The 22,898-nt window shown below is 60.4% G+C and overlaps 2 protein-coding genes across 2 annotated transcripts; one reads left to right on the forward strand and one right to left on the reverse strand.

Annotated features, from left to right (window-relative positions):
• Positions 1-12,304: 12,304 nt before the first annotated feature.
• On the forward strand, positions 12,305-18,839 carry NOTUM (notum, palmitoleoyl-protein carboxylesterase). The gene is made up of 11 exons (XM_026483866.4): positions 12,305-12,684; positions 13,763-13,815; positions 13,896-13,991; positions 14,430-14,490; positions 14,763-14,821; positions 15,188-15,290; positions 15,953-16,144; positions 16,270-16,370; positions 16,897-17,044; positions 17,868-17,915; positions 18,151-18,839. Exons 1-11 carry the CDS (start codon positions 12,353-12,355, stop codon positions 18,455-18,457), a joined length of 1,500 nt encoding a protein of 499 aa, XP_026339651.1. The 5' UTR covers positions 12,305-12,352; the 3' UTR covers positions 18,458-18,839.
• A 7-nt stretch (positions 18,840-18,846) lies between these two features.
• On the reverse strand, positions 18,847-22,770 carry LOC123000292 (uncharacterized). Its single transcript, XM_044378782.3, has 2 exons — positions 21,464-22,770; positions 18,847-19,674 (listed from the first exon to the last, which is right to left on the reverse strand). Exons 1-2 carry the CDS (start codon positions 21,902-21,904, stop codon positions 19,261-19,263), a joined length of 855 nt encoding a protein of 284 aa, XP_044234717.1. The 5' UTR covers positions 21,905-22,770; the 3' UTR covers positions 18,847-19,260.
• Positions 22,771-22,898: the final 128 nt, after the last annotated feature.

Raw genomic sequence — 22,898 nt, forward strand, 5'->3', positions numbered from 1 at the left:
GGCCACAGAGCATCACAGGACATTGGAGATATCACATGGGAGGCACTTGAGAGGTCATCTGGTCAAGCCCCAATAGCAGCCACTGCCAGGTCTTCACTGGCTCAGAGATAATGCCTGCTGCCCTGTCCCTTCCTTGCTATCACCTTGTCCACTGCTGCCTGCTCACATGGGTCTCACCGTCTGTGTGTAGCTGGGCACACTGGGGCTTGGAGCAGACATTCTTGGGGCATTTGTGGTCTCTGCCAGGTCAAGGTCTCCCACCCCACCCTTCCACCCATCAGGCCCCCACAGGCAGTTCTGTGGCAGACAGGCCCCTGCACCCCAGGTTGTCCCCGGCGCAGCCATTTCGGCAGGTCGGCCTGCGCGAGTTCCCTCAGAGCCTCATCCCCACAAGGACAGGCCTTTAATGCTCGCTCACTTGTTTACTGCTCTTTCCATCCGTGGGGCCCTTTGCTGTGCCGGTACGCAGAGCAGAGTAAGCAGAACATAGCCTGGCATGGGGCAAGTGTTTGCAAACATCTGTTTGACCGTTGCTGGTACGACAAACACAGGGTCCCCCCGACTGGGTCTTCCCCTCCTGCTGCTGATTCGCACCTGGCCGAGGCCGGGTGCCCCAAACTCTGTGGGATCTGCGTTGGGACACTGGCGGTGGGAGGTGGACGAGTCAGGGCAGAAGCACCTCCCCTTCGTGGCCTGTCTGGGCTGGACCAGGACACAGTGGGGCACCTGTGGACACAGCCCAGAGACAACCACCGCATGCTGTCTTGGGGCCCTGGGGTGCTGGACCCACAGCCTGACAAGCCTCCTAAGGCAAGAAACACCCAGAAGTGGCTCCGCCTTGGACAGGGGTTGATTTCAGGCCAGAGCCAAACACGCAGATCCTGGGCGTGCCAGCTCCCCGCCATAGTGGGAAGGCCCCTCACCTGCCTTTGGTGACTGCACACCGGGCGTTGAACACACACAGTGGGACCGTGTGTTTGCTCTCCCAAGAGGCTGCTGCCCGATGCGGGCCTTCCTCGGCTCCTTTCTGCCACTCAGCATTTTCATTTCGGGCTCCATCACGTCCCGCAGGCATTTCAGACACAGCCTCGAGCTACCCAGATTCCAGGAGCATGGCTGCAGAGGCCAGCGGAGACTGGGGGGTCAAAGGTCATCTTTGGGAGGTTTGCAAGGCCAGGAAGGGGAGTCTTTACCTCGGTGCTTTGTTCAGCGTCTTTGTTCAGCGTCTTTGTGCAGCTCGCGGTTTTCTTGCCCAATCTGGTATCTCAGAAAAGGGCGGGTCTGCACATTAATGTTCACAGTGGCCTTATTTGTGTTAGCCCAAATCTGGAATGAGCCCAGATGTCCTTCAACGGTGAGTGCTTGGACACATCGTGGCACAGTCACCCCGTGGAACGCGCTCAGCAAGACAAAAGAACAAGCCACGGGTACAGCCACCTCGGTGGCTCCCCAGGGAAGTGCACCGAGGCAGAAAGAGCCAGTCCCCAGAGGCCACAGGCATGCTGCAGAGCTGCATTTCTACAGCCTACGGGAATGGCAGCATTAGAAAGGGCGCACCAATGAAGGGTTGCCAGATGTTGGCGGCAGTGGTTTGGGGGAGGGAGTGAAGCCGCTGGAGCTACAGGAGGGCAATGCCAGGGACCCTCAGGAAAACATGCAGGCGGGTACACTGTATCCAAATCACTGTCCTGGTTGTGATATTGTCCATAGTTTTGCCAAATATTAGGATTGTGGAAAAGCCGGCTCCCCATCATTTCTTACGATTCCACGTGATCACATGATTCTATAATTATCTCAACAAATTTTTCAATTAAAAAAGGGCATCTACAGGGGCGTCCTGATGGCTTTCAGAGTAGTGTGAGGCCCTGAATCTCAGGATCCTGAGTTTGAACCCCACGTTCAGTGTAGAGATTATTTAAATAAAACCTTTAGGGCACCTGGGGGGCTCAATCATTAAGCGGCTGCCTTCGGCTCAGGTCATGATCCCAGGGTCCTGGGATCGAGCCTGGCATCAGGCTCTCTGCTCAGCAGGGGAGCCTGCTTCTCCCTCTGCCTGCTGCTCCCCCAGCTTGTGTTCTCTTTCTCTCTCTTTCTGACAAATTAAAAAAAAAAAAAAAAAACTTAAAAAAATGCCTTTTAGAGAAAACTAAACTACCACTTTCCAACACTTCTCCATACTTTCTTCTAGATGACCACTGTTAATGTCTTGTCACATTTGCCTTCTCTCTGTACCCTTATATTTGCACGTGTATTTCTATTTGAAAGTCTGTTGACCATATCCTGGCACTTTCCCTCCAAATAACCCAGCCGCACCTCGTAAGAACCAGGACCTTCTCCTACTTCATTGTAACCCACCCCTGCACCCAACAAGCATACAGTCATGGATGCAGGATATTACCGAACACGCCTGACTGCAGAATTGCCCTCGTCCCAAGGGGTCCTTCCCGGCTGGTCGTCACATTGCATTTGGCCGTCACATCTGTTGTGCTCCTTTAATCTGCGACAGACCCTCCATCTTCTGTTTTGCTCGTTTTAATTTTTCATGACACTCGCATTTTCTGACGAACCCAGACCCATTTTCTGTAGACTGTTTCCGTAGCCTGGCTCTGCCTTCTGGGGCTAAGCGTTCGGAGCAGGGAAGCAGTGCTGGGGACAGCCCATCGGGAGATCCAGGGCCTGAGCTTGTCCTGCTAGCAGGGAGGGAACTCGGGACACATGGTCAGGGTGGGGTCTGCCAGATCACTCCTCGGTCCAGGTCCTTCACGGGGTGAGTAAGCCACGTGTGGGACGGTTCTTGCACACTATAAGTACGTTTCTCCAATAGCCGTTTACCCAGGAGCTTTAGCATCCGTTGAGGGTTGTTGACTGAATCCTTCATCACATTCGATTACAGAGTCATGACTTTCTAATTTTATCATTTCCTTTACATGTAACAGGCATCTTTTTGGTTGAGAAATGCTTTCCCTCCTTTTAAAAAAAAAATTCTTAAATGTTCCTAAGAACTCATAGATTCTTTTTCATGCTCAAACTGATCCAAATTTGGCCAATGAGACCCCCTTCAAGCCGGCTCCTACGCTCCCTTCATTTCGGAGAGGAGTGATTTTTATTTTTCTATCATTTCAAACTTAGAAGAAAGTTGCAAGAACAGTACCAGGAGTCCCTGGGTGTCTCTTAGACTCACCAGCTGTAACATGTTGCCCATTTACTTTATCACTTTCTCTCCATATATACACCGAGATTCTCTCTGAGCCATTTAAGAGTCAGCTGGGGACACTGCGCACCTCCACCACTCAGAACTTGTGTGTGTTTCCCAAGAGCAAAGCCATCCTCTTACACACCACTGCACTGCTGTGCGCCGTGGGGAAATCCAGCATCGATACCATCCTCAGCGAGTCTGCAGCGCCTTGCCCAGTGACATCTTTCCTGCATCCTTTCGACGTGTTTCCACTCTTCTCTGAGCACTCCTTCACTTCTGTCACTTACGATGTTTGAAGCTCACCCAGGATGTTCCCTGTCGCAGCCCTGAATCCACCATTTCTCAAGGAAGCCCCAGTCTCCCACGGAGGGGAATGGGATTTAGAAACCAAGGCTGGAGCTGAGTGAGCTCAGGGCTGCGGAGTGCCTCTGTCCTGCAGGGACACAGCCAGCATCCCAAAGGCATCGAATGCCTCAGGCTTCTTCCCCCTCCCTCGTTCCGTATTTATGTGTGGTTGAATCATAAGAAATTGCCAATATTCAACCATTTTTGTTCTAAAAAAAAAAAAAGCAAATCTACATGGTTCAAGCAAATATCCCTTCCTCCACAATGAGAATGCTCATTTTCAGTCACATCAGTATATTTACTAACATTCTCTGTTCCAAAATTCCCTCCCAACAGCGTTGGAATTACTACAGCAATCTATTAATTACAGACCTACTAAAGAAATTTCAAGATCTCTTTGTAGTTGTTTTTGTTCCCAGAATATAAACCACTAAAGAAATACAGATAATTTGGGGGCACCTAGGTGCCTCAGTTGGTTAAGTGTCTGATTCTTGATTTCAGCTCAGGTCATGATCTCACGGGTCGGGTTGTGGGAAGTGGGAAGTCAGGCTCCGCACTCCGTGGGGGGTCGGCTTGGAGATTTTCTCCCTCTGCCCCTCCCCCCACTTGCAAACTCTCTCTTTCAAATAAATCAATAAATCTTTAAAAAAGAAGAAATACAGAGACACCTGGGTGGCTCAATTGATTAAGTCTCTGCCTTCCGCTCAGGTCATGATCCCAGGGTCCTGGAAGCGAGTCTCACATCTGGTTCCCTGCTCAGTGGGGAGTCTGCTTCTCCCTCTCCCTCTGCTACTCCAGCTTTTGCGCTCCCCCCATCTCTGACAAATAAATAAAATCTTTAAATAAATAAATAATACAGGGTACTGTGTTCAAATTTTATTTGAATTAATTCTCTTTCTCTGTGTAGTTACATTCATCCGATACATAGGTTCATTTATTTCTGAATTTGGGGGTCTTTTTTTCATCTTTTTTGATTGAAGATTATACTTGGTTATGCAAAATACTTATGTGATTCAAATGTTACAAGGATAAAACAAGACAGCCAGAAAGGGTCTCTCCCTCTTGGTCCGTTCCTACGCACCCCACAGAAAACCGTCCTCTTTCAGCTCTGGGGCAGCCTTCCCGCGTGTCTTTTTGCAAAGACAAGCAAGTGCATGTATCAGACCGAGGGGACACAGGCATAACTTCTTTCTCTCCTTCCTTCTTGCACGGCGGACCCTCTTCTGTTCTCACCGTGGCCCCCATGACCGTACTCCAGGACCACCTCTACCCCCTTACACTGCACCCAGAGCACCAAGTGTCCCCAGTTGGATGCTATATGGGGTGTCTCAGCATATGGGCAGCCTGGGGCGTGGTCGGGGCATGAAGCCCTGGCTGCCTGGGTCTTGGTTCTCCAGTTATAAAAGGAGCAGCAGCAGCAGGACCCAGGAGACAGAGGCTCGGTGCTGCTGAGCCACAAAGAACATCACAGGCAGTGAGGGCCCCACACTGGGCGCCTGCTGGCCCTGAGCCTGGCCAGAAGACTAGGTTAGGGTCCTTGCCCCGGGCTGCACAGAATCTCCTCAGGCTGCACCGGCCCAACCCGAAAGCAGAGGAAGGAGGAGGTCAATGGGAGTTATCTTCCTGGGCATTGCAGATGGGGCTAAGGCTGTATTTTCCAAAGAAATGATGCCCTGAACTGTGGTTCTATTAGGACCTCAGGTCATACGTTACAGGTAAAAAGCTCCTGGCTGGCCTGGGGAGCGAAGCTCCTACTACCTCAAAGAGCAAGTGGCCAGGGGAGGCACGGCCCTGGCACGGCCCTGAAATGGCCCTGCCCCATACCATACTTACGATTCAGCAAAATGCATTTAAAAGATACATATGTGTATATGTGCGTTTACATACATATATGGATATGATTATAGTAACATTGCACTTTTGACTTACCCAGCCTAATCTACTTTCCAACACAGAACTTTCTGGAAATTACCTGTATTATCATTAAGGCAGTGACTGCCCACTGCCAAAGAGAACCACACCTTGCAGCGCTGGTCCGCTTTCTTGTTTTCTTACCTCTGACATCATGTCCTGCAGGTCCTCCAGCAGCTGGACCCTCCCTGCCCCAGAAGACAGCCTGGGGACAGGGCTCAGGGCAGGGAGCTGGGGCTGGCAGCCCCCAGGCAGGGCAGAGCCTCAGCGCTCACTAGAATGATCATGATATTGATTTCATGAAACAAGTGGAGTCTCTAGGTTCCCATCCTCCTGACCGGCAGAATGACCAGTGAGTGCTTGCTCGGCCCTCAGTGCCCTCCTCTGAGACACGGAGCGGCAGGCTAGGTGGGGGCTGGTGGTGTCTCCCAACACTGCCTCAGCCTAGCCTCTCACCAGCCCTGAGCAGCAAATGTGCACGGTCTGGGGAGGACAGGGACCGCTGCCTTCCCCGCTCCTTCTGGCCCTCGTCCTCCCTCCCAGGCGGTAGCTAGACAGCTGTTCCCAGGATCTGCTTTGAATTAAACAGTGGTGTGGCCCTTTAAGAGAAGCATCTGCCGCCCCCGCGCCCCGCTGCCCCCTTTGATGTCCCTGGCGCTGAGAGGTTCTCAGCGAGGAGATCTGAGGGTTTGTTTCTGCCTCCCCAGGGGCCACGTGCAGATCACAGGGTGGGAGGGAGGACGGGCCGAAGGTCACATGGCCGGCCTCCCGGGCCTGCAGCCACTATTGCAGGCAAGGGGACCCACAGGCCGTGGATGGGGACCAGCTGGCCCAGAGCTCATTAGGGTGCGAAGGAACCAGCAGCTGGGAGAGCTTATGAGGAGCTGTCTCTGACTCTCCCCACAAGGCCTGGGGCAGCCTGACCTCCCCGATGCCCTTCCTCACCTGTCCAGTGAGGAGCACTGGTGGGCACATTGGAGACACTCCTGTGACACCCCAAAGAGCCCCGTCACCACAGATTTTTAGGAAGCACCTCCCATCCCCATACCCTTCCTCCTCCCAGCTTTGGAATGTGGCCATTCCCAGGTGGACCCCCGACACTCCCCGGCCAGCCCAGGTCAGCTGCTGGTCAGCACGCAGGAGGGTCCTTCAGCCAGGGCCATCCACCACCAGCCGAGGCTTTGTGGGGAGAGCAGGATGGGACAGGTGTGCTGAGAGCCAGGCAGGTCCTGCCAAATGACCAGTGGGACCCAAAGGGTTGAGCTTGGGGCCAGAAAACCCTACAGGATTCCCTGTTAACTCGCATGGGGGTGGGGAGGGAAGATCAAAGCAGGATGCCTGAGCACTAGGACCCAGCTTCCTCCTGCAGTCCTGGAGGTTCTCCCCCTAAACTAGGGGGGCTCTAACTCCCGGGTGCTCTCAGTCCTAGGGTATATATGGTCCCTTCTGCCAGGTGATCCCAGCTGCTCAGGCCAGGGCTGCGAATGGCCACCTGATTCCCAGGAGAGGACGTCCCAGCAACAGACCTAGAAGTGTCCATAAGGGGCCTAGACACCGCCCCCCCACCCGCCCGCCCGCACCAAGCAAAGGGTTTTGCTAATCAAGGTCCCAGGATATGAGGCCAAGGGGGATTTCCTGCTAATGGATGGGGGTGGAGGGCTCTGGGGAAACCAAAAGGGGGTTCAAATTCCGTGATTACAGGCTCTAGCCTTGAGGTCCCTTCCCTGCCTCACAGCTGGACATGTGTTTCTGGCTGGCTGGGGAGCAGAGCCTCCTCTCAGAGCAAGCTGCTGGGGGTGGGGGGGGTTGTCTGTCCCGCTTCCCTGCCCTCTTGGGCCTCAGAGGCCAGCAGCTGGGGTGCAGAGTGGCCCAGGTGGCTGTATGAGGCCAGGCGACAGAGGCTGGCAGGCGGCAGCTGGGCCCCAGACGGCAGGCCACAGCTGGAGCTCAGAGCAGCCCTCCTGCAACTGAACCCGTCCCCGGGCCCTCAAGGGGCCCCAGGAGGGAGCCAGCCATGTGGTACAGGGCTTCCCACATCTGGGCAAGGGCACTGGGTCCGTAGCTGCTAGATGGCCTGAGGTCCCACAGGCCCAGCCCTCTGGCCAGATTATTGGTCTGAAAGGGCCTCACGCAGGGTTTCAGGTGGGATCCCCTGCACCGTGGACGGCCCTCCACCATGCCGTCCTCCCTCCCCCAAGTGCCTTCAGCCAGCCTGGGCCCTGAACCTGCCCCAACTTGGGCCCTAGCTCTTTTTTTCCTGAAATGTTCCGTCTCTGATGGCCTTTTCCCAGGAACTGAGCACATGTCCACACATGGATCTCAACCCCCATCAGTTAACTGTGTGCTCATCTGAGGTCGCTGGCTCCCTCCCCCATGTCTTCCTCCCCAGGGGCCAGCCCCCCTGCACTCCCAAACCATATCTGCTGATACCCCTCCTAAGGAAACAGAGCCCTCCTCTGGGTTCTCATTTCCCCAGCTTCCTTGCCGATCCAAGCTTAGCCAGAAGCACCTGCTGCCAACCTGAATGGAGCCAGGAAGCCAAGAGGCAGGAATAATGTGCAGTCTAGCACATGTGTCGGGGGCGGGGGGGGGGGCAGAGAAGTGCGAGCCCCATGCCCAGCATCTGTGGTGTCCCTGGTCTGCGGGCCACTGCAGCGAGGTGAGTTGGATCATTGTTCCTGCTCCTTGTCCCCAAACCTAAGTGTCTGCCCTCCAGACATTTCATGAGCCCTTTGCGCCCAGGACTTCAGTCTACCTTGGTGGCTGAGAGATGGCCATGCCCGAATAGTAACAGTGATACTCCACGTGCTTGCTGGCCTCTGCAGGTCCTGCCTCGCCTCATGCTCCCACGACCCTGGGAGGCAGGTACTGTTCTTGTCTCCGCTTCATAGATAAGAAACCTAAAGATCAGAGACCGGGCCACAGGCTGGGAAATCAGGCACGCAGTCCTGCTGCTGTATTCCCCAACATGCGGGTCCCCTGGACGTCTGTCTAACGAGCAAATGGGGGGTATGCACATCACGTGTGCGAGGAGAATTTCCAGAGCTTGAGCAGCCCGCTCTGTTCCAACTCAGGCACTCAGTTTACCCGGCAACGTCTTCAGCCACCTGGGGTCCAACCCGGTGACTACCGAGGGCCAGACTCCTTGGCGCTCTTGGGGGGGAGTTTTCAGGCAAAATTCACATAACATAAAACTAACCACTTAAAATTGTTTAGTTCATTCGCAATGTTGCACAATTACCGCCACAATCAATTTTAGAACATTTTCATCACCCCCAAAAGAAACCTTGTACCCATTAGCACTCATTTCCCATTCCTCCCTGCCCCCCCGGCAACCAGCAGTCTGCTTCCTATCTGTATGGGTTTACCTATTCCGGACATCACATCCAAGTGGAATCATAAAATATGTGGCCTTCTGTACCCGGCCTCTCCCACTCATGCGATGCTTCTAAGTCCTATCCATTTTGGAGCGAGTCACTGCCTCATTCCTTTCTACGTCTGAAGACTATTCTTTACACGTATAGACCACTTTTGTTTTATCCATTCATTTGGTGACGGATATTTGGGTTTTCCAACTTCTGACGATTGTACACAATGTTGCTGTGAACAGTCATGTACAAGCTTCTGCTGGGACCTGCTCTCAATTCTTTTGAGACTATACCTAGAAGTGGAGTCGCTAGATCGCATGGTAATTCTGTTCAACTGCTGAGAGCCACCGGACCGTCTCCCCCGGCAGCGGCCCCATTCTACGTTCCCACCGGCAGTAAGCAGGCTGCGGGCTCTCCACGCCCTCGCCAACACCTGTTCTTCTCCGTTTCTGGCCACGGCCATCCTACTGGCTGTGAGGTGGTATCCTACCCATCGCTGCTCGGCTGAGGGACTTCCCTCCTCCACCTGCCAGGGCCACAGCCGCTGCTGGACTGGGTGAGGGCAGCCTGGAAGCAGAGGCCCAGTGCCGGGCGGCTCAAAAGCCCGGCTGCCCCTGGAGGCCCCACCAGCTTTCGGGAGCTAAAGAGTCTGAGGTACAAAAGGTCAAGCGGGCCTCTGGTGGGCGGGAACGCAAGGACGGAGCCGTGTCTGAGTCCACGGGAGGACACGGGTGAGCAGCCAATAACCACGACGGAGTCAGGGCTGCGTCTCGGAAGGGGCAGCAAGGGGGAAGCTGGACAGACGGGTGGACGGGGACATTCTGGGGAAAGCTTTTTGCTTTCGCTAATTGTGTCGATCAAAGCAAAACAGGAACTCGTTTCGGTTCAGTGTGCAGGCTACGACGCACTGCGGCCGACCGCAGCAAGTACAAAGCGCGTGCTCTTCCCTCGTCCTGGGACTCCGCTGGCAGTCGTGACGGCCATCCCTGCCCCGCACCACGCTGGGCACTTTCACGTATGGGCTCCATAATCCCACCAAAGAACCTCGGATAGAGGTATGGTCATTACCCCACTTTAAAGAAGAGGAAACGGGGGCACAGAGAGAGGGCACAGGACTTGCCCTGAATCTCCCAGCCAGGAAATGGCTCAGAGCCAGGCCAGTGTGAAGCACGGCCCCACTCGGCCATGCCGTCCAGCTGCAAGTGGAGCTCCCCTGCCTGGGACTGGGAATAACAGGCTGTTAGAGGAAGAGGGCTCCTTGGGCAGGTTCTCCCCAGAGCCGAGGTCAGCCGGGGCCGGGTGGGAAGCTGGAACACCTCTGGCTGGAGCCGAAGTTTGAAGCTACCGCCTCTGGCTGGCCAGTCCCAAGCACGGCCTTTAAAGTGACCCGACAACAGGGGGACGGCCGGTGCGGGTCGCTGAACAAACAGAGCCCGTGCTCCGCTCCCCTCATCCAGAAGGTGGGCACACGGCCGCCCTGAGGGTGCCTGTGGGAGGGACCTGCCCTTGTGACACAGCCTGCCCTCTCCTTGGTTAAGTGACCCCAGCCCAGGCCAAGCTCCGGGGCACCTCAGACTCATCCTAGGGTTCAAGGGCTCTGCCACAGCATCTCACACCCCTCCAGTGCCCAAACCAGCTGTTCAGGGCCCCGCTTGGTCTTCCTGGGAGACCAGCCAGAGTTGTCTGCTGTGCGTGCAACTCAGCCCTCAGCCCCGGGCCTGGTGAGGACAGACAGCACTCAGGGCCAGCGGCAGTGGTGGTGGGGGAACCCCTGCAGCCTCGAATCTGCCCCCACGAGGGGCTTCCCAGAGCACACAGCGTCCCCATTGCCCTGAATTAGGAGAGGGGCTCAGGAAGCCCTGCCCCAGTTCTGGACCCCTGTCCCAAATGGCAAGGCCTGTCTTTAAAATGGGTGTACTGGCATCCGCTGGACTGTAGATGGGAGAGGTTAAGGAGAAAAGGTCTGCTAGAGCCGTCCATGGCACTTCGTGGGAGTGCAGGGTGAATAAATGCCTTTTTTTTCCTCCCCACCCACCCGCTAGAAGCCTCCTAAGCAAACACCTGCCCCCCCCCCACGCCCACCGTTTTGATTTCTGAGAAAGAATCTCGTTCTGTCCTCAGTGAGGTTCACGGGGAAGGTGAGGTGCTGGGGCAGATGAACCAGGTGGGGTGGAGGTCACTGAGGGGAGACCAAGCGGGGGGGTGGGGCGGGCGCTCATCATCCCGGCCCCCAACCTTCCAGGGGCGGCTGGGGCAGGGAGAGATTCTTGGGGATCCTTGGGGTGGAGCGCTCAGCCAGGGCTCACGCAGAGAGGATCCAGGAGTCCACCCGAGGCCCACCGACCTCGGTAGGCTGCAGCGCCCCACTGCTTCCCAGAGCCGCCCAGAATCTGTCCATCCCGGCGGCGGATCGGGCGACTCCCCCGTGGCGCCGTGTCGGGGCGGCCGGTGCCTCCCGCAGGTCACCGAGGGCGCCGGGGGCCCGCGCCACACCTGTCCGCTCCTCCTGGAGGCCCCGGCGCCGCTGCTGCCGGCCCCTCAGCGCGGGGCCCTGTGTCCGCCGTCGCTTTGATCCCGGGGGCCCCGCTGGATAAAAGTCCCGGGCGGCTCCGCGCCAGCGCCAGAGGGGGGAGCGCAGCCGAGCCGGCGTCCCAGCGGGCTGGCGCAGGGCGAGCGACGCCGAGGAGCTGGGGCCGCGCGGCCGGCCGCGGTGAGCGCGGGGCTCGGGCCCGTTCGGGGCGGGAGTGGGGGGTGCGGGCCGGGGTCCGGGTCGCCGGCGGGCTGCTCTGGGCCTGGGCAGCGGCATGAGAGGGGGCCCCCGGCGGCTCAGGTGAGCGCGCCCGCCCTGCGCCCCCAGCCCGTCGGGCCCGGCCGCTGCACGGCAGGCGGAGTCCCGGCGCGGAAAAGCCCGCTCCTGCCCGCGCCAGCCCCCCGCCCGCCGCCCCTTCCAGCCTCCCGGGGGCGGGGGCGGCGGCGCCGGGCCGGCCGCGGGGAATGGAGCTGCCGGGACCGCGGGGCCGCGCTGCCCCCCACGGAGCCGGGCCGGGAGCGCCTCCGGCGGCCGCGGCGGGGTAGGCCAGGCCCCTCCGTCAGGCTTGCGGTTTGGGAAGAAAAGGCGATGCCTCCGCCAAGAAAAGAGCGAGCGCGGCCCCCTCCCCCTCCGCCGAGCCGGGCGGCGGCGGCGGCACATCTAACGCCCGGGCACCCGGGCCGCCGCGGCCCCCGCAAACTACGCCCAGGCTCGGCCCCCGCCGCTTATTGGCGCGGGCCGGAGCCAGCGCACCCAGACCCTGCGCTGCCCTCGCCGGCCGCGCGCGGAGCCCGAGCTGCCCAGGCCGACGGCGCCCGGCCCCCGGAGCCTCGACGCCGAGCCGCCCGCGCTTCCTCTGCCGGGCCCAGCGCGGGGAGCCGGGCGAGCGAGCAGGCGCGGCCGGCGCCCCGCGGCCCGGCGCCCCCGGCCCGGCGCCCCCGCCGCCGCCGCCTCAAGGCCGCCCGCTCTCCGCAGGTGGCCGCGGGCCCGAGCGGCGCGGCCATGGGCCGAGGGGTGCGCGTGCTGCTGCTGCTGGGCCTGTTGCACTGGGCCGGGGGCGGCGAAGGCAGGAAGACCTGGCGGCGCCGCGGCCAGCAGCAGCCCCCGCCGCCGCCCCCGCCTCGTGCCGAGGCCGCACCCGCGGCCGTGCAGCCGGTGGAGAGCTTCCCGCTGGACTTCACCGCCGTGGAGGGCAACATGGACAGCTTCATGGCACAGGTCAAAAGCCTGGCTCAGTCCCTGTACCCCTGCTCGGCTCAGCAGCTCAACGAGGACTTGCGGCTGCACCTCTTGCTCAACACGTCGGTGACCTGCAACGACGGCAGCCCCGCGGGGTAAGGCCTGCACCCGCCCGCCGAGACCGGAGCGCCCCTGCAGGCGGCCCCACCGGGCTCCGGCCCCCCGGTCACCAGCGGCGCTCGCGCCATCCGCCTTCGTGCCCCCTCGGACGCACGGAGTCTCTGCGCTGGTCGCCCCCGGGGGAGAGGAGCCAGCCCTGGGGAGGGCCCGGCTCAGGGACACACAGCGGGGGTGGGGTGGGGTGGGGCAGCGCTCGGAGAGCTGGTGTGCAGACAGGCCGGGCACTGACCCCTCGGTCACTGGTGCCCAGCACCTCTGCTAGCGTCCTTCGGTCTCTGGGCGGGGAGATGGCAGACCTCGAGTGGCCCTGAGTCCAGCAGGAGGAGGCGACGCAGCGGGGCGGGGAGAGTCCTGATGTACCCCCACCCCCACCCCAGCTCCACTCCGACCCTGTCTGCTCCCTGCTGCTGCCTGGACTGCCTGGGATCCCAGCCAGGCAGAGGGACAGGGAAGGGGCGCAGATGGGACAGAAGGAACTGGGGTGCGGCATTCACCCCTCTCTAGCCCCGAAGTATATGAAGGAAAGATGTAAGCCTGAGGGCTGGGGAGGGGTCAGGGGCCCCCACACCCTCAGCTAGTCGACAGCCGGAGGACCAGATGTTAGGTCGGGCCCCGGTGACACCCGTGCCCTTCCACGGCCTCCTGGTGGGTCCAAGGGCCACCGCCCGACGCACACTCCTCTAGAGAGGGCGCTTTTCAGTCTCCAAGCACCACCGCGCGTCCCAGGAGATCCCGAGCCCGGCGAAGACCGCCCCCCCCTCCCGTCCGGCCTCCGGCGCCAAGGTTACAGCGGGTCCCGCGCGGGGCGGGCCGTGGGGATTTTCCACGGACCACACAGTCCCTCGCGGCCCTTCCCGCCCCACGAGCGCCACCTCCCGGGACCGGCCACAGCTGGCGGGTCCGCGCGCGCTCTGCGGGGCCTGGGCGCTGGCGCCCCCGTGCGGCCTGCGCGTGCGCCGGGCGACAGGTGGAATGACCCTTTCCTCCCCAGAGCTGGGTCCTGCAGCCCCAGCTGACCACCCGCTCCGCCCGCCCTTCCCTCCCTCCTTGCAGCTACTACCTGAAGGAATCCAAGGGCAGTCGGCGGTGGCTCCTTTTTCTGGAAGGTGCGTCCCAGGAGCCGAGGCGGCGAGGCGGGCGGAGGCCCCTGGGTGCGCGGGCCCTGACATGGTGGCTGTGCCTGCAGGTGGCTGGTACTGCTTCAACCGGGAGAACTGCGACTCCCGGTATGACACCATGCGGCGCCTCATGAGCTCCAGGGACTGGCCACGCACCCGCACAGGTCAGCAAGTCTCCAGTCTCAGACTGCCCAGGGCTCCTGCCCGGGGTAGGGCAGGCCAGTGTGGGGCTCCCAGTTCCGAGTTCTGGAAGAACTCCTGCCCTCCTCCCTTTCTAGAGCCCTGGGGAGGCCCCCACCCTGCCCACCGCCCAGTTCTCTGGCCCTCCTAAGGTCAGGGGCACCCACCTATCATCCTTCGTTCTTACTCTGCAGGTAACCTCCGGGGGTTAACCATGGCTGCTCCGTCCTCCACTCATCCCTAGGCCAAAGCAGCCAGTGGAGAGTGGGAGAGGTCCAGGGTCATATCCAAGTGACCAGCCTGGCCCACCCGCCTTGTTGTGGCCAAGTAGGATCACCCACATCCCACACCTTCCTGTAGTCCCCATGCTGCACACCCCTTCCCACCAGACAGACCGCTGCCTCTGTCCTCCCCCATGGCAGGCACAGGGATCCTGTCCTCCCAGCCAGAGGAAAACCCCCACTGGTGGAATGCCAACATGGTGTAAGAGGGAGCAGAGGAGTGCTTCCTGGGGGTCTTCTCTGTGAGGGGGTTCTTTTCTGGGGAGTTCCATGGGGGGGTCCTCCTTGGGGAGGGCCCTTATTGGGGGGGCGGAGTCCTTCCTGGGCGGTCCTGTCCTTGGGAGGGTCTTGTCCTCAGAGTGGTCCTTCCTGGGCGGTCCTGTCCTCAGGATCCTTCCTGGGGAGGGGTCCTTCCTGAGGGCCTCAGGCAGCGGAGGCATATGGTGGCCAGCTCACCCTACCTTTGTGTCACAGCTTCATCCCCTACTGCTCCAGCGATGTCTGGAGTGGGGCTTCATCCAAGTCTGAGAAGAGTGAGTCCCTTGCCTTCCTCTCTCGATTCCCTGCCCCCAAAAGTCAAGGCAGGGAGGCCGGTCTTGTAACTCCTTCTAATGCCCTGATAGTGTGTCCCAGGGTGCCTGCCCCAAGCACCCCCTGCCGGTTGTCCACGGCTGGCTTGGTCCCTGCAGGGGTCCTCACTCCTGGATGTTTCCTGGGGAGGGGCCCCTGGTGTAGCCTCGGGCACCTGACCACCTCCCTCCAGTTGACCCCAGCCCCTGCCCCGGTCCCTGGACAAGCCTCCAGACCCCCGGTTGGAACTCCTCCTCCTCCCAGACTGGAGGCAGGAGGCCTTGCTCTCTGTCCAGGCTCCCTCTTGAAGCCACCCTTCCCTCATGCAGACGAGTATGCCTTCATGGGTGCCCTCATCATCCAGGAGGTGGTCCGAGAGCTCCTGGGCAAAGGGCTGAGCGGGGCCAAGGTGCTGCTGCTGGCAGGGAGCAGGTGAGCTGGGCAGGGAGGGCATGAGTGCACAGGGGGTGTGGTGGGCGTGGGGATTGGAGGGCAAGGAGGGGCTGGGCCTGGGACTCTAGAGGGCTCCGGCCTCACCAAGCCTAGGCAGGCAGCGGGAGGTTGCAAAGGGTCAGCTCCAGAGTGCCAGAGGATGCTCGGGGCTTTGCGGCTGCTGGAAGCCAAAGAAGCCTCGGGCTGTCGTGACCCAGGCAGCCGGTGAGGGCTCAGCTGTGGACCAGAGCGCCTTCTCCAAGGGCCGGGGTCCCCGTAAGTGGGCTCACACCCGGTTGCAGCCATGCACGGGGCCCAGAGGACATCTATAGAATAGATGACAGGGCCTGAGGCCACATATAACGCCTTCATTTGGCGATAAGGAAACTGACTCAGGGAGTGAGAGAGAAGGGAAAAAGGAGTGGGAGGAAGTGGGATGGCCTGCCCCTTAGCTCGATGCCTTGGGTCAGTGCCTCTGGGACCCCAAAAGGCCTGTGGGTCTTACCCATGACATGGAGCACGTTGGCAGTTTGGAATGCATCAGGATCCCTGCCCGGCCTCGGGGCTGGGCTTGGGGCGGGGGGGAGGGGGGTGGGGGGTGGGGTCTGGGGCCATGAGTACCCGCCCCAGCCACCTGGCCTCACGTGCTGCCTTCTCTACAGCGCGGGGGGCACAGGGGTGCTGCTGAACGTGGACCGCGTGGCCGAGCAGCTGGAGGAGCTGGGCTACCCAGCCATCCAGGTGCGGGGCCTGGCGGATTCGGGCTGGTTCCTGGACAACAAGCAGTACCGCCGTACGGACTGCATCGACACGGTCACCTGTGCGCCCACGGAGGCCATACGCCGTGGCATCAGGTGCCAAACGCTGGGGTGCGGGCTGGGCTGGCCAGCTCCTGTGCTGAGCGCCTGGGGCGGGCGGGGGGCGGGGGGAGCCGGTGGGGGAGGGGCCGGGGATCGCCTGACCCACAGCATGTACCCAGGTACTGGAACGGGGTGGTTCCGGAGCGCTGTCGGCACCAGTTCAAGGATGGCGAGGAGTGGAACTGCTTCTTCGGCTACAAAGTCTACCCAACACTGCGCTGTGAGGGGCCGGCTGCGGTGGGACACACTGGCAGGCGGGGGGCAGGGAGTGTTGGTCTAGGCTTCCTTCAGCCCGGAGTCTAGAGGTCGGTCCGGAGACCGCGGCCTGCCTACATGGGAGCGGGGTACCTGAGCCATCCAGGTCTGCCTTCCTGGTCTCAGCACCTAAAGTCCACTTGGTCCCAGGCAGACCCAGACAGTTGGTCACCCTGTCCACAGTGACCATTAGGAATGAGTCCCAGTGCTGCCCTTGATGGGACCTTGGCTATCCCTCCTCCGCTCCACCCTCGAAGGGACATCATCACCAAGTTTTGGTCAAAGCGGAGACCCTGGGAGCCAGGCTGGGGGGAGGGTCACAAGGTTCTTCCTCAAACAAGGGTGCTGCGGCGGGCTGGTGGCCAGCACTCTGAGGGGAGAGCCCAGCTGGTCTGTGAGCCTACCGTGGAACTGGCTGGGACCTCAGAGGCCCTTAGCCTGGGGTGGGGGCCGAGTGCTGAGGCAAGGCCCAGCTGAGCTGTGCCCCCCAGGCCCAGTGTTTGTGGTGCAGTGGCTGTTCGATGAGGCCCAGCTGACTGTGGACAACGTGCACCTCACGGGGCAGCCTGTGCAGGAGGGACAGTGGCTGTATATCCAGAACCTGGGCCGCGAGCTCCGGAACACGCTCAAGGATGTGCCGTGAGTGTACTGGGGGCCCCGCACCCGACGCGGCCCTCTAGACGTGCAGTAAGCCATTGGGCTTAAAGGGAGTGGTCTCACAGATGGCAGAACAAGAAGCAGCCATCCAGCCATCCAGACAAGGGGTGTCAGCCAGCGCTAGAAAGAAGGGAGCCAGTCTGGAAAAGGCCACGTGGCGCACGATTCCAGCTCCGTGACGTTCGGGGGCAAAGGCAGAGCTGTGGGGCAGTAAGATCAGCTGGTACCAAGGACAGAGCTGGAAAGGGGAAGGGTGCACAGAGCACAGGGGGACTAGTCTGGGTGAGACCACGGTGGTGGCCACGTGTCACGATACGTTCGTGCAGACCCGCAGAACGCACAGCAGCGGGAGCGGGCCGCGACGCGCTGCACAGGCTCTGGGTGACAGCGGTGTGTCCGTGTGGGCTCATCAGTGGAACACACACACCGTCTGGTGGGATGTTGACGGGGGAGGCAGTGCACGGGCAATCTCCGTACCTCCCACTCAGTTTTGATGTGAACCTAAAACTGCTCTAGGAATAAAGTCTATGAAACAAAAAAAAGCAAAATACTCACATGTCCAGGTCAGTCTCCCACCACTGCCCAGCTGGCCGTGCCTGGAAGGGGTGGACTGGGAGCAGGGTTTGGAGGCAGGAAGAGACAAGGGTTAGTGGGGAGCATGTGGGCTGGCAGGGACAAGGCCCGGTCCAGAGGAGCCGCTGGCCAGGCACAGCTACAGGAGGGAGGTGGGAGCCGGGCAGAGGATAGGTTCCAAGGGGAGGAGGCCCAGGTGGTCGCTGTAAGCCAGCTGTCTCCTCCCCAACAGGGCCAGCTTCGCGCCCGCCTGCCTCTCCCACGAGATCATCATCCGAAGGTCGGTGACCCCAGGTCCTGGATGGATCGCATCCCTGGCTCGCGCTCCAAACACCCACTGCCCCACCCCCACCCCCGCTGGCCCCCTGCCTCCCGTGGCTCTGTGTAAGGGCTGTCAATGCCGCTTACACAACCAGCTCTGTGGCCAGAAAGCAGCCCCAGCCCACCTCCCACGGTAGCAATCATTGCCTGCTTTGGCCACACCGAGTGACCCCCACCTGGATTTCTGTCTGCAGCCACTGGACGGACGTCCAGGTGAAGGGGACCTCGCTGCCCCGGGCACTGCACTGCTGGGACAGAAGCCTGCACGACAGCCACAAGGCCAGCAAAGCCCCCCTGAAGGGCTGCCCTGTCCACCTGGTGGACAGCTGCCCTTGGCCACACTGCAACCCCTCCTGCCCCACCATCCGGGACCAGTTCACCGGGCAGGAGATGAATGTGGCCCAGTTCCTCATGCACATGGGGTTTGACGTGCAGACGGTGGCACAGCAGCAGGGCCTAGAGCCCAGTAAGCTGCTGGGCATGCTGAGCAGTGGGAGCTAGAGCTCCTGCCCCGGGGGCTGGCACTGCGGGCCGGCCACCGCTGTGGGCTCCCTTGCCCCGCCTAAGACACGCAGGGCCCCGGCTGTCCCCACAGCTGTCTTTCCTGCCCCTCTACCACTGCCTTCGGGAGGCCCAGGCAGAGCCCCAGCCCTGGCCTCCTGCCCGCGCCGGGGAGCCCTCAGCGCTGGGTTCCGGCCCACCAGCCCAGCAGGCCCCTGGCCCAGCCCCAGCCTCAGCCTCTCCTGGCCTTTTGTATTATTTTATAAAGTGACTTTTTTATGACTTTAATTTTTTTAAAAAGGAAAATAAGAAATATATGATTAATGATATTGTTTTGTAACATATTTTTTTTAAATAATGAAAAAAAAAAAAGACAACAAAAGAGCCTCACCCTGCAGACGTCTTTATTTGAATGGGTTGTTTGCCCACTTCCCAGCCCCTGACCCCCACCCCAGGGCAGCAGGGATGGGGGGGCAGCCACTGGACGCACAGATCCAGCTCATGGCCCCCAGCCCACCTTGTGTCCCGTTCCAGACCCTTCTTCCATTCATGCACTCGGCAAGCACGGGTCACGGGCATGGCCCAGGCCCCGACACAGTGGTCACAGCTGACTCTTCTCCATCTGGGGACACTCACGCAGCGCACGCTGAGCCACTAAGAGCGCCACGCCCTGCGCTGTGGGTCCTGCACCACCATCGGAAACCTCAGCCCAGAGAAAGGCTCCCAAGCCGGCCAACATTTTCTTAGAAGTTTGCATTGTATCTGTTCTCAGGAGGCCCCCCAGGCACATGTGAGGATGCAGATTAGGGCGAAAATCCCCTCTGGCCCAGCCCCCACTCTGCTTCCCAGACACAGGCATCCGTCTTGCTGCGGGTGGCCCTGGGGAAGGGGGCGGCGTCCAAGCACACACGTGCGCCCACACTCCGCGGGTGCACCTCTGAGTCTGCGGCCCACAGTGAGCCGCGTGTCGGCGCGATGCTCCCCGCCAGCCAGCACGGGGCTGCCCCGCCAGCAGGAGCAGGGCTTCCTGAGGGCTCCCTGCTTCGGGCACCCCCCGCGTGGCCCCTAGCGGCCCTCAGGCAGGTTTCATTAAAGCCCCAACGGACAGGTGCAGGAGCTGAGGCCTGGAGAGGCCGTGCGACAGAGGGAGGATCCTTGCCAGGTCGGCCTGGGCTCCGCACCCAGTCTCCCAGCACAGATGTCAGGAGCGGGCAGACCTGTCCACAGAACGGGGAGAATCTCAGAGACCCCACACCCTCACTCCCAGAAAGGTCAGGGACATGCCCTGGGGTCTGACCAGCTCTGCCCACACATCAGGGCCACCGTGGGCCGGAGAGGAACCTGAGCAGAACCTGAGGGTGCTGGGGCCTCCTCCCGCCCCACCTTCGGCCCCCTCGTCACCAGTGTTAGCTTCCCCAGGTGGCCCTGAGTGGCGAGTGGCCCACCTGTGGTCTCCTCCACGGGCCACTGCTCCATGGGTCCCTGTGGGAACCCATGCAGTCCCAACGGCCAAGGGCGACAGTGAGGTCAGGGATGGGGTGGCCAAAGGCTGGAGATGAAACGATGTGTAGCCAGGGGTGACTGACTGCTGGCTTGGTGGGGGGCAGCCCCTTCCTCGGCCCCCTGGAGACCCCGGGGTGGTGCACTCCCCCTGGGAAAGGGGGTGGGGAGGGCCCCAAAGGGGAGACTTCACGGGAAGGGCCCACCGCCGTCGAGCTGGGCCGGGGACTCGGGTGCTGCTCTGTGCAGAGAAGGGCGGTGCGACAGGCCAACGTCTCGCACCATCTGCGGCCGGCCCAAGGGGGCAGCGGGCAGCTCTGTGTGCCTCAGGGGCGCCAGGTCCCCTGGGCATTACACCTGTGGCTTAGCCCTGATGGGGCTTCTTCCACCAAAGGAATAAACCCTCTCTCCACGTGTCCCCAGTGCCAGACCAGTGACAAAGCGAGCCCAGGGCACGCCAGGACAGCGGCGGCCACCTAACCTGTGGGACTCGGCAAGGCCGCCCACGTGACGTGCGCGCTCTCCGCACTGAGTCCACAGCTTCTCCAGAAATGTTGCTACTTTATACTCCCCCTATCATGTGATTCCTGCAGGAGCAAAAATGCTCAGGACAGAGTTTAAAAGGAGGGGGACACCTGGGAGGGCGCAGTCTGCAAAGCATCCGACTCTTGGTTTTGGCTCAGATCATGATCCCAGGGTCCTGAGTTCGAGCCCCATCGGGCTCCACGCTGGGCATGGAGCCTGCTTAGGATTCTCTCTCTCTGTCTGCCCCTGCCCCTCCCACACCCACCCCACCCCTGCTTGCAAGCATGAGTGCACTCCCCCCCCCCTGAAAAAATGCTGTTAAAAACAAAAGATCCCACTGCCTGGGCAGGACGAACGCAGGGCTGCTGTCCCTCCCCTCCCTCTGCCATCAGAGTGGCCATGACCTCCAGGCCCCGCCCGCTGTCCTGCCTGCGCCATCGGCCCTCACACCCCAAATTCTGGCTACCTGGCCTGTGCGTCCCCTGAGCACCCAGAGCAGCCGCGGACACCTGTGCCCACACTGCCCTCCAGCTGCCTCAGTTGTCCCTGAGCTCACAGCCCCGCTGTTCCATCTTCATGGCTGCTTTCACCGACTGCCCCGAAAAGCCAAAATTCTTTCAAAATTTGTTGCTGTTTCCACACTGTGAGCAGCTAGAATCTGGGTGTTTTTCTATGGTGACCGGCTAGTGAGGGCTCGAGGACAAGCAGCCTTGCACCAAGCACTGGGGAGTCGGGGTCGGGAATCTGGAGCATGTCCCGTGTCAGGCCCCCAGGGGTCAGGCCCCCAGGGGTCCACACCACTGTCCCAGCCACGAAGCACTGGCCCAGCCTGGCCTCCATTCCCAGGGTAGGGCGGGCAAGCAGACCGTGGTGAGGACCCCGAGGCTCCCCATGGGTGCTGTGGGCAGGCAGAGCTAGAGTGGCGAAGCCCGTGCCGACACGCCATGTCCCCCCCCGCCAGCCTTCCCGCTCCATGTTTACCTGATTTCCAGGCATCTCCGTGCCGACAGCTGGAGGCCCCGGGTCTGTGCGGTGTCTGCTCTTCGGGAAGGGAGGCCCCCTCCCTCCCCACACCTGCTGCAGGGCGCCTGGGGGGCTGCCTTCTCCCTGCACGTTTGTGCGGGCCATCCCCGGGCGCCCACGGACACCCCCCAGCGCTGGCAACACTGAGCCCTGTCTTCCCGAGATGCCCAAGGTTTCAGGAGCTGCAAGCTGGACCCTTTGATGAGGGCGTGGAGGATGGTGCCCCAGCAAGCGCGTGTGTAGTTGAGAAACACGGCTCTGTTCACTGCTAGGACTTGTTGAGCGACGCACTTTGGCTGAAGCATGGCTCATGTCCGCCTGAGATAAATGAAAATTCTCCGATCGAGAGGATTTCCTTCCAGCTTGCTGTGGTGGCAAGGCAGCGGGAGCTGAAACCATCTTCCCTGCACCCCAAGCCGGAGGCCCGTGTCCCCCTCGCTCCCTTGCCCAGGGTCAGGAGCACATGCTGTGGATGCCTGGAGGCAAGAAGCAGAGAAGGTGCTGCCCAGGGACAGAGGCCCCTCCGAGTGCAGTGAGCGTCCAGGCTCCCCAGCGAGCGGGAAGAGGGCTCTCCGTGAACGGGTTGCCTTTCAAGGCCTTCCTACCCCCCTGCAGCGGCCAGACGCTATCTCAGAGGATTGAAGACTGAGAACCAACAAGAATCCCTTATTTTACAGTTATATTAACTGTTCCGGAGAAGCCGTAAACAGGCACGTCAGGTCAGATGACCGCTGCTTTTCCACTGTTAGAGGGGGTTGTGTGTGTGTGCCGAGAACACTGTCCCCAAGAGGCCCCCTCGGCTGCTGAGACCCTGGGAGGACAGCAGGAAATGGAGCCGTGGAGACGTGACCCGGGGACGTCACTCCAAGCAGACGGCCCACCTCCCACACTCTGGACTCTCCCTGTCACGATTCTCCGGACAGACCCGCCGGTTTTCCCGCCAAAAGCGTTGAGCAGAATCTAACCAGCAGGAAACAGTTGGACAGAAAAACACATTGAAAGTCGGTCTATAAAGCCACTGGCCTGGACTCTTCAAAAAGACAGTGTTGCGGGGAGGGAGAGTAGAGACTATTCCAGAATAAAGGAAACTGAAAGACATGACAGACCAATGCAACACATAATCCCAATCGGAGGCAGATACAAAGTGCGGGGCGCCTGGGTGGCTCAGCTGGTTGAGCGTCTGACACTTGATCTCAACTCAGGTCTTGATCTCTGGGTCCTGAGTTCAGGCCCCTCATTGGGCTCCATGCTAGGCTTGGAGCCTACTTAAAAAAATAATAACAAAATTAATTAATTAATTAATTAATTAAAAGGTATAAAATGTATTTTGGGGTAGATGGACAAAATTGAGTAACGACCATGTATCAGGTGATCATTCTTTTTTTTTTTTTTA

The sequence above is a fragment of the Ursus arctos genome, unplaced genomic scaffold (assembly GCF_023065955.2).
Source record: "Ursus arctos isolate Adak ecotype North America unplaced genomic scaffold, UrsArc2.0 scaffold_24, whole genome shotgun sequence".
Taxonomy (NCBI): Eukaryota; Metazoa; Chordata; class Mammalia; order Carnivora; family Ursidae; genus Ursus; species Ursus arctos.

Excerpts from the sequence above, each read along its gene's own strand:
- NOTUM (XM_026483866.4), top strand. The coding sequence starts at position 12,353 with ATGGGCCGAGGGGTGCGCGTGCTGCTGCTGCTGGGCCTGTTGCACTGG. Across the intron at positions 14,822-15,187 it reads TTCATCCAAGTCTGAGAAGA|ACGAGTATGCCTTCATGGGT; the intron begins GTGAGTCCCTTG and ends TCCCTCATGCAG. Across the intron at positions 16,371-16,896 it reads AGTCTACCCAACACTGCGCT|GCCCAGTGTTTGTGGTGCAG; the intron begins GTGAGGGGCCGG and ends TGTGCCCCCCAG.
- LOC123000292 (XM_044378782.3), bottom strand. The coding sequence starts at position 21,904 with ATGGTTTCAGCTCCCGCTGCCTTGCCACCACAGCAAGCTGGAAGGAAA. Across the intron at positions 19,675-21,463 it reads CGGAGATGCCTGGAAATCAG|GTCTGCCCGCTCCTGACATC; the intron begins GTAAACATGGAG and ends TTCTGTGGACAG.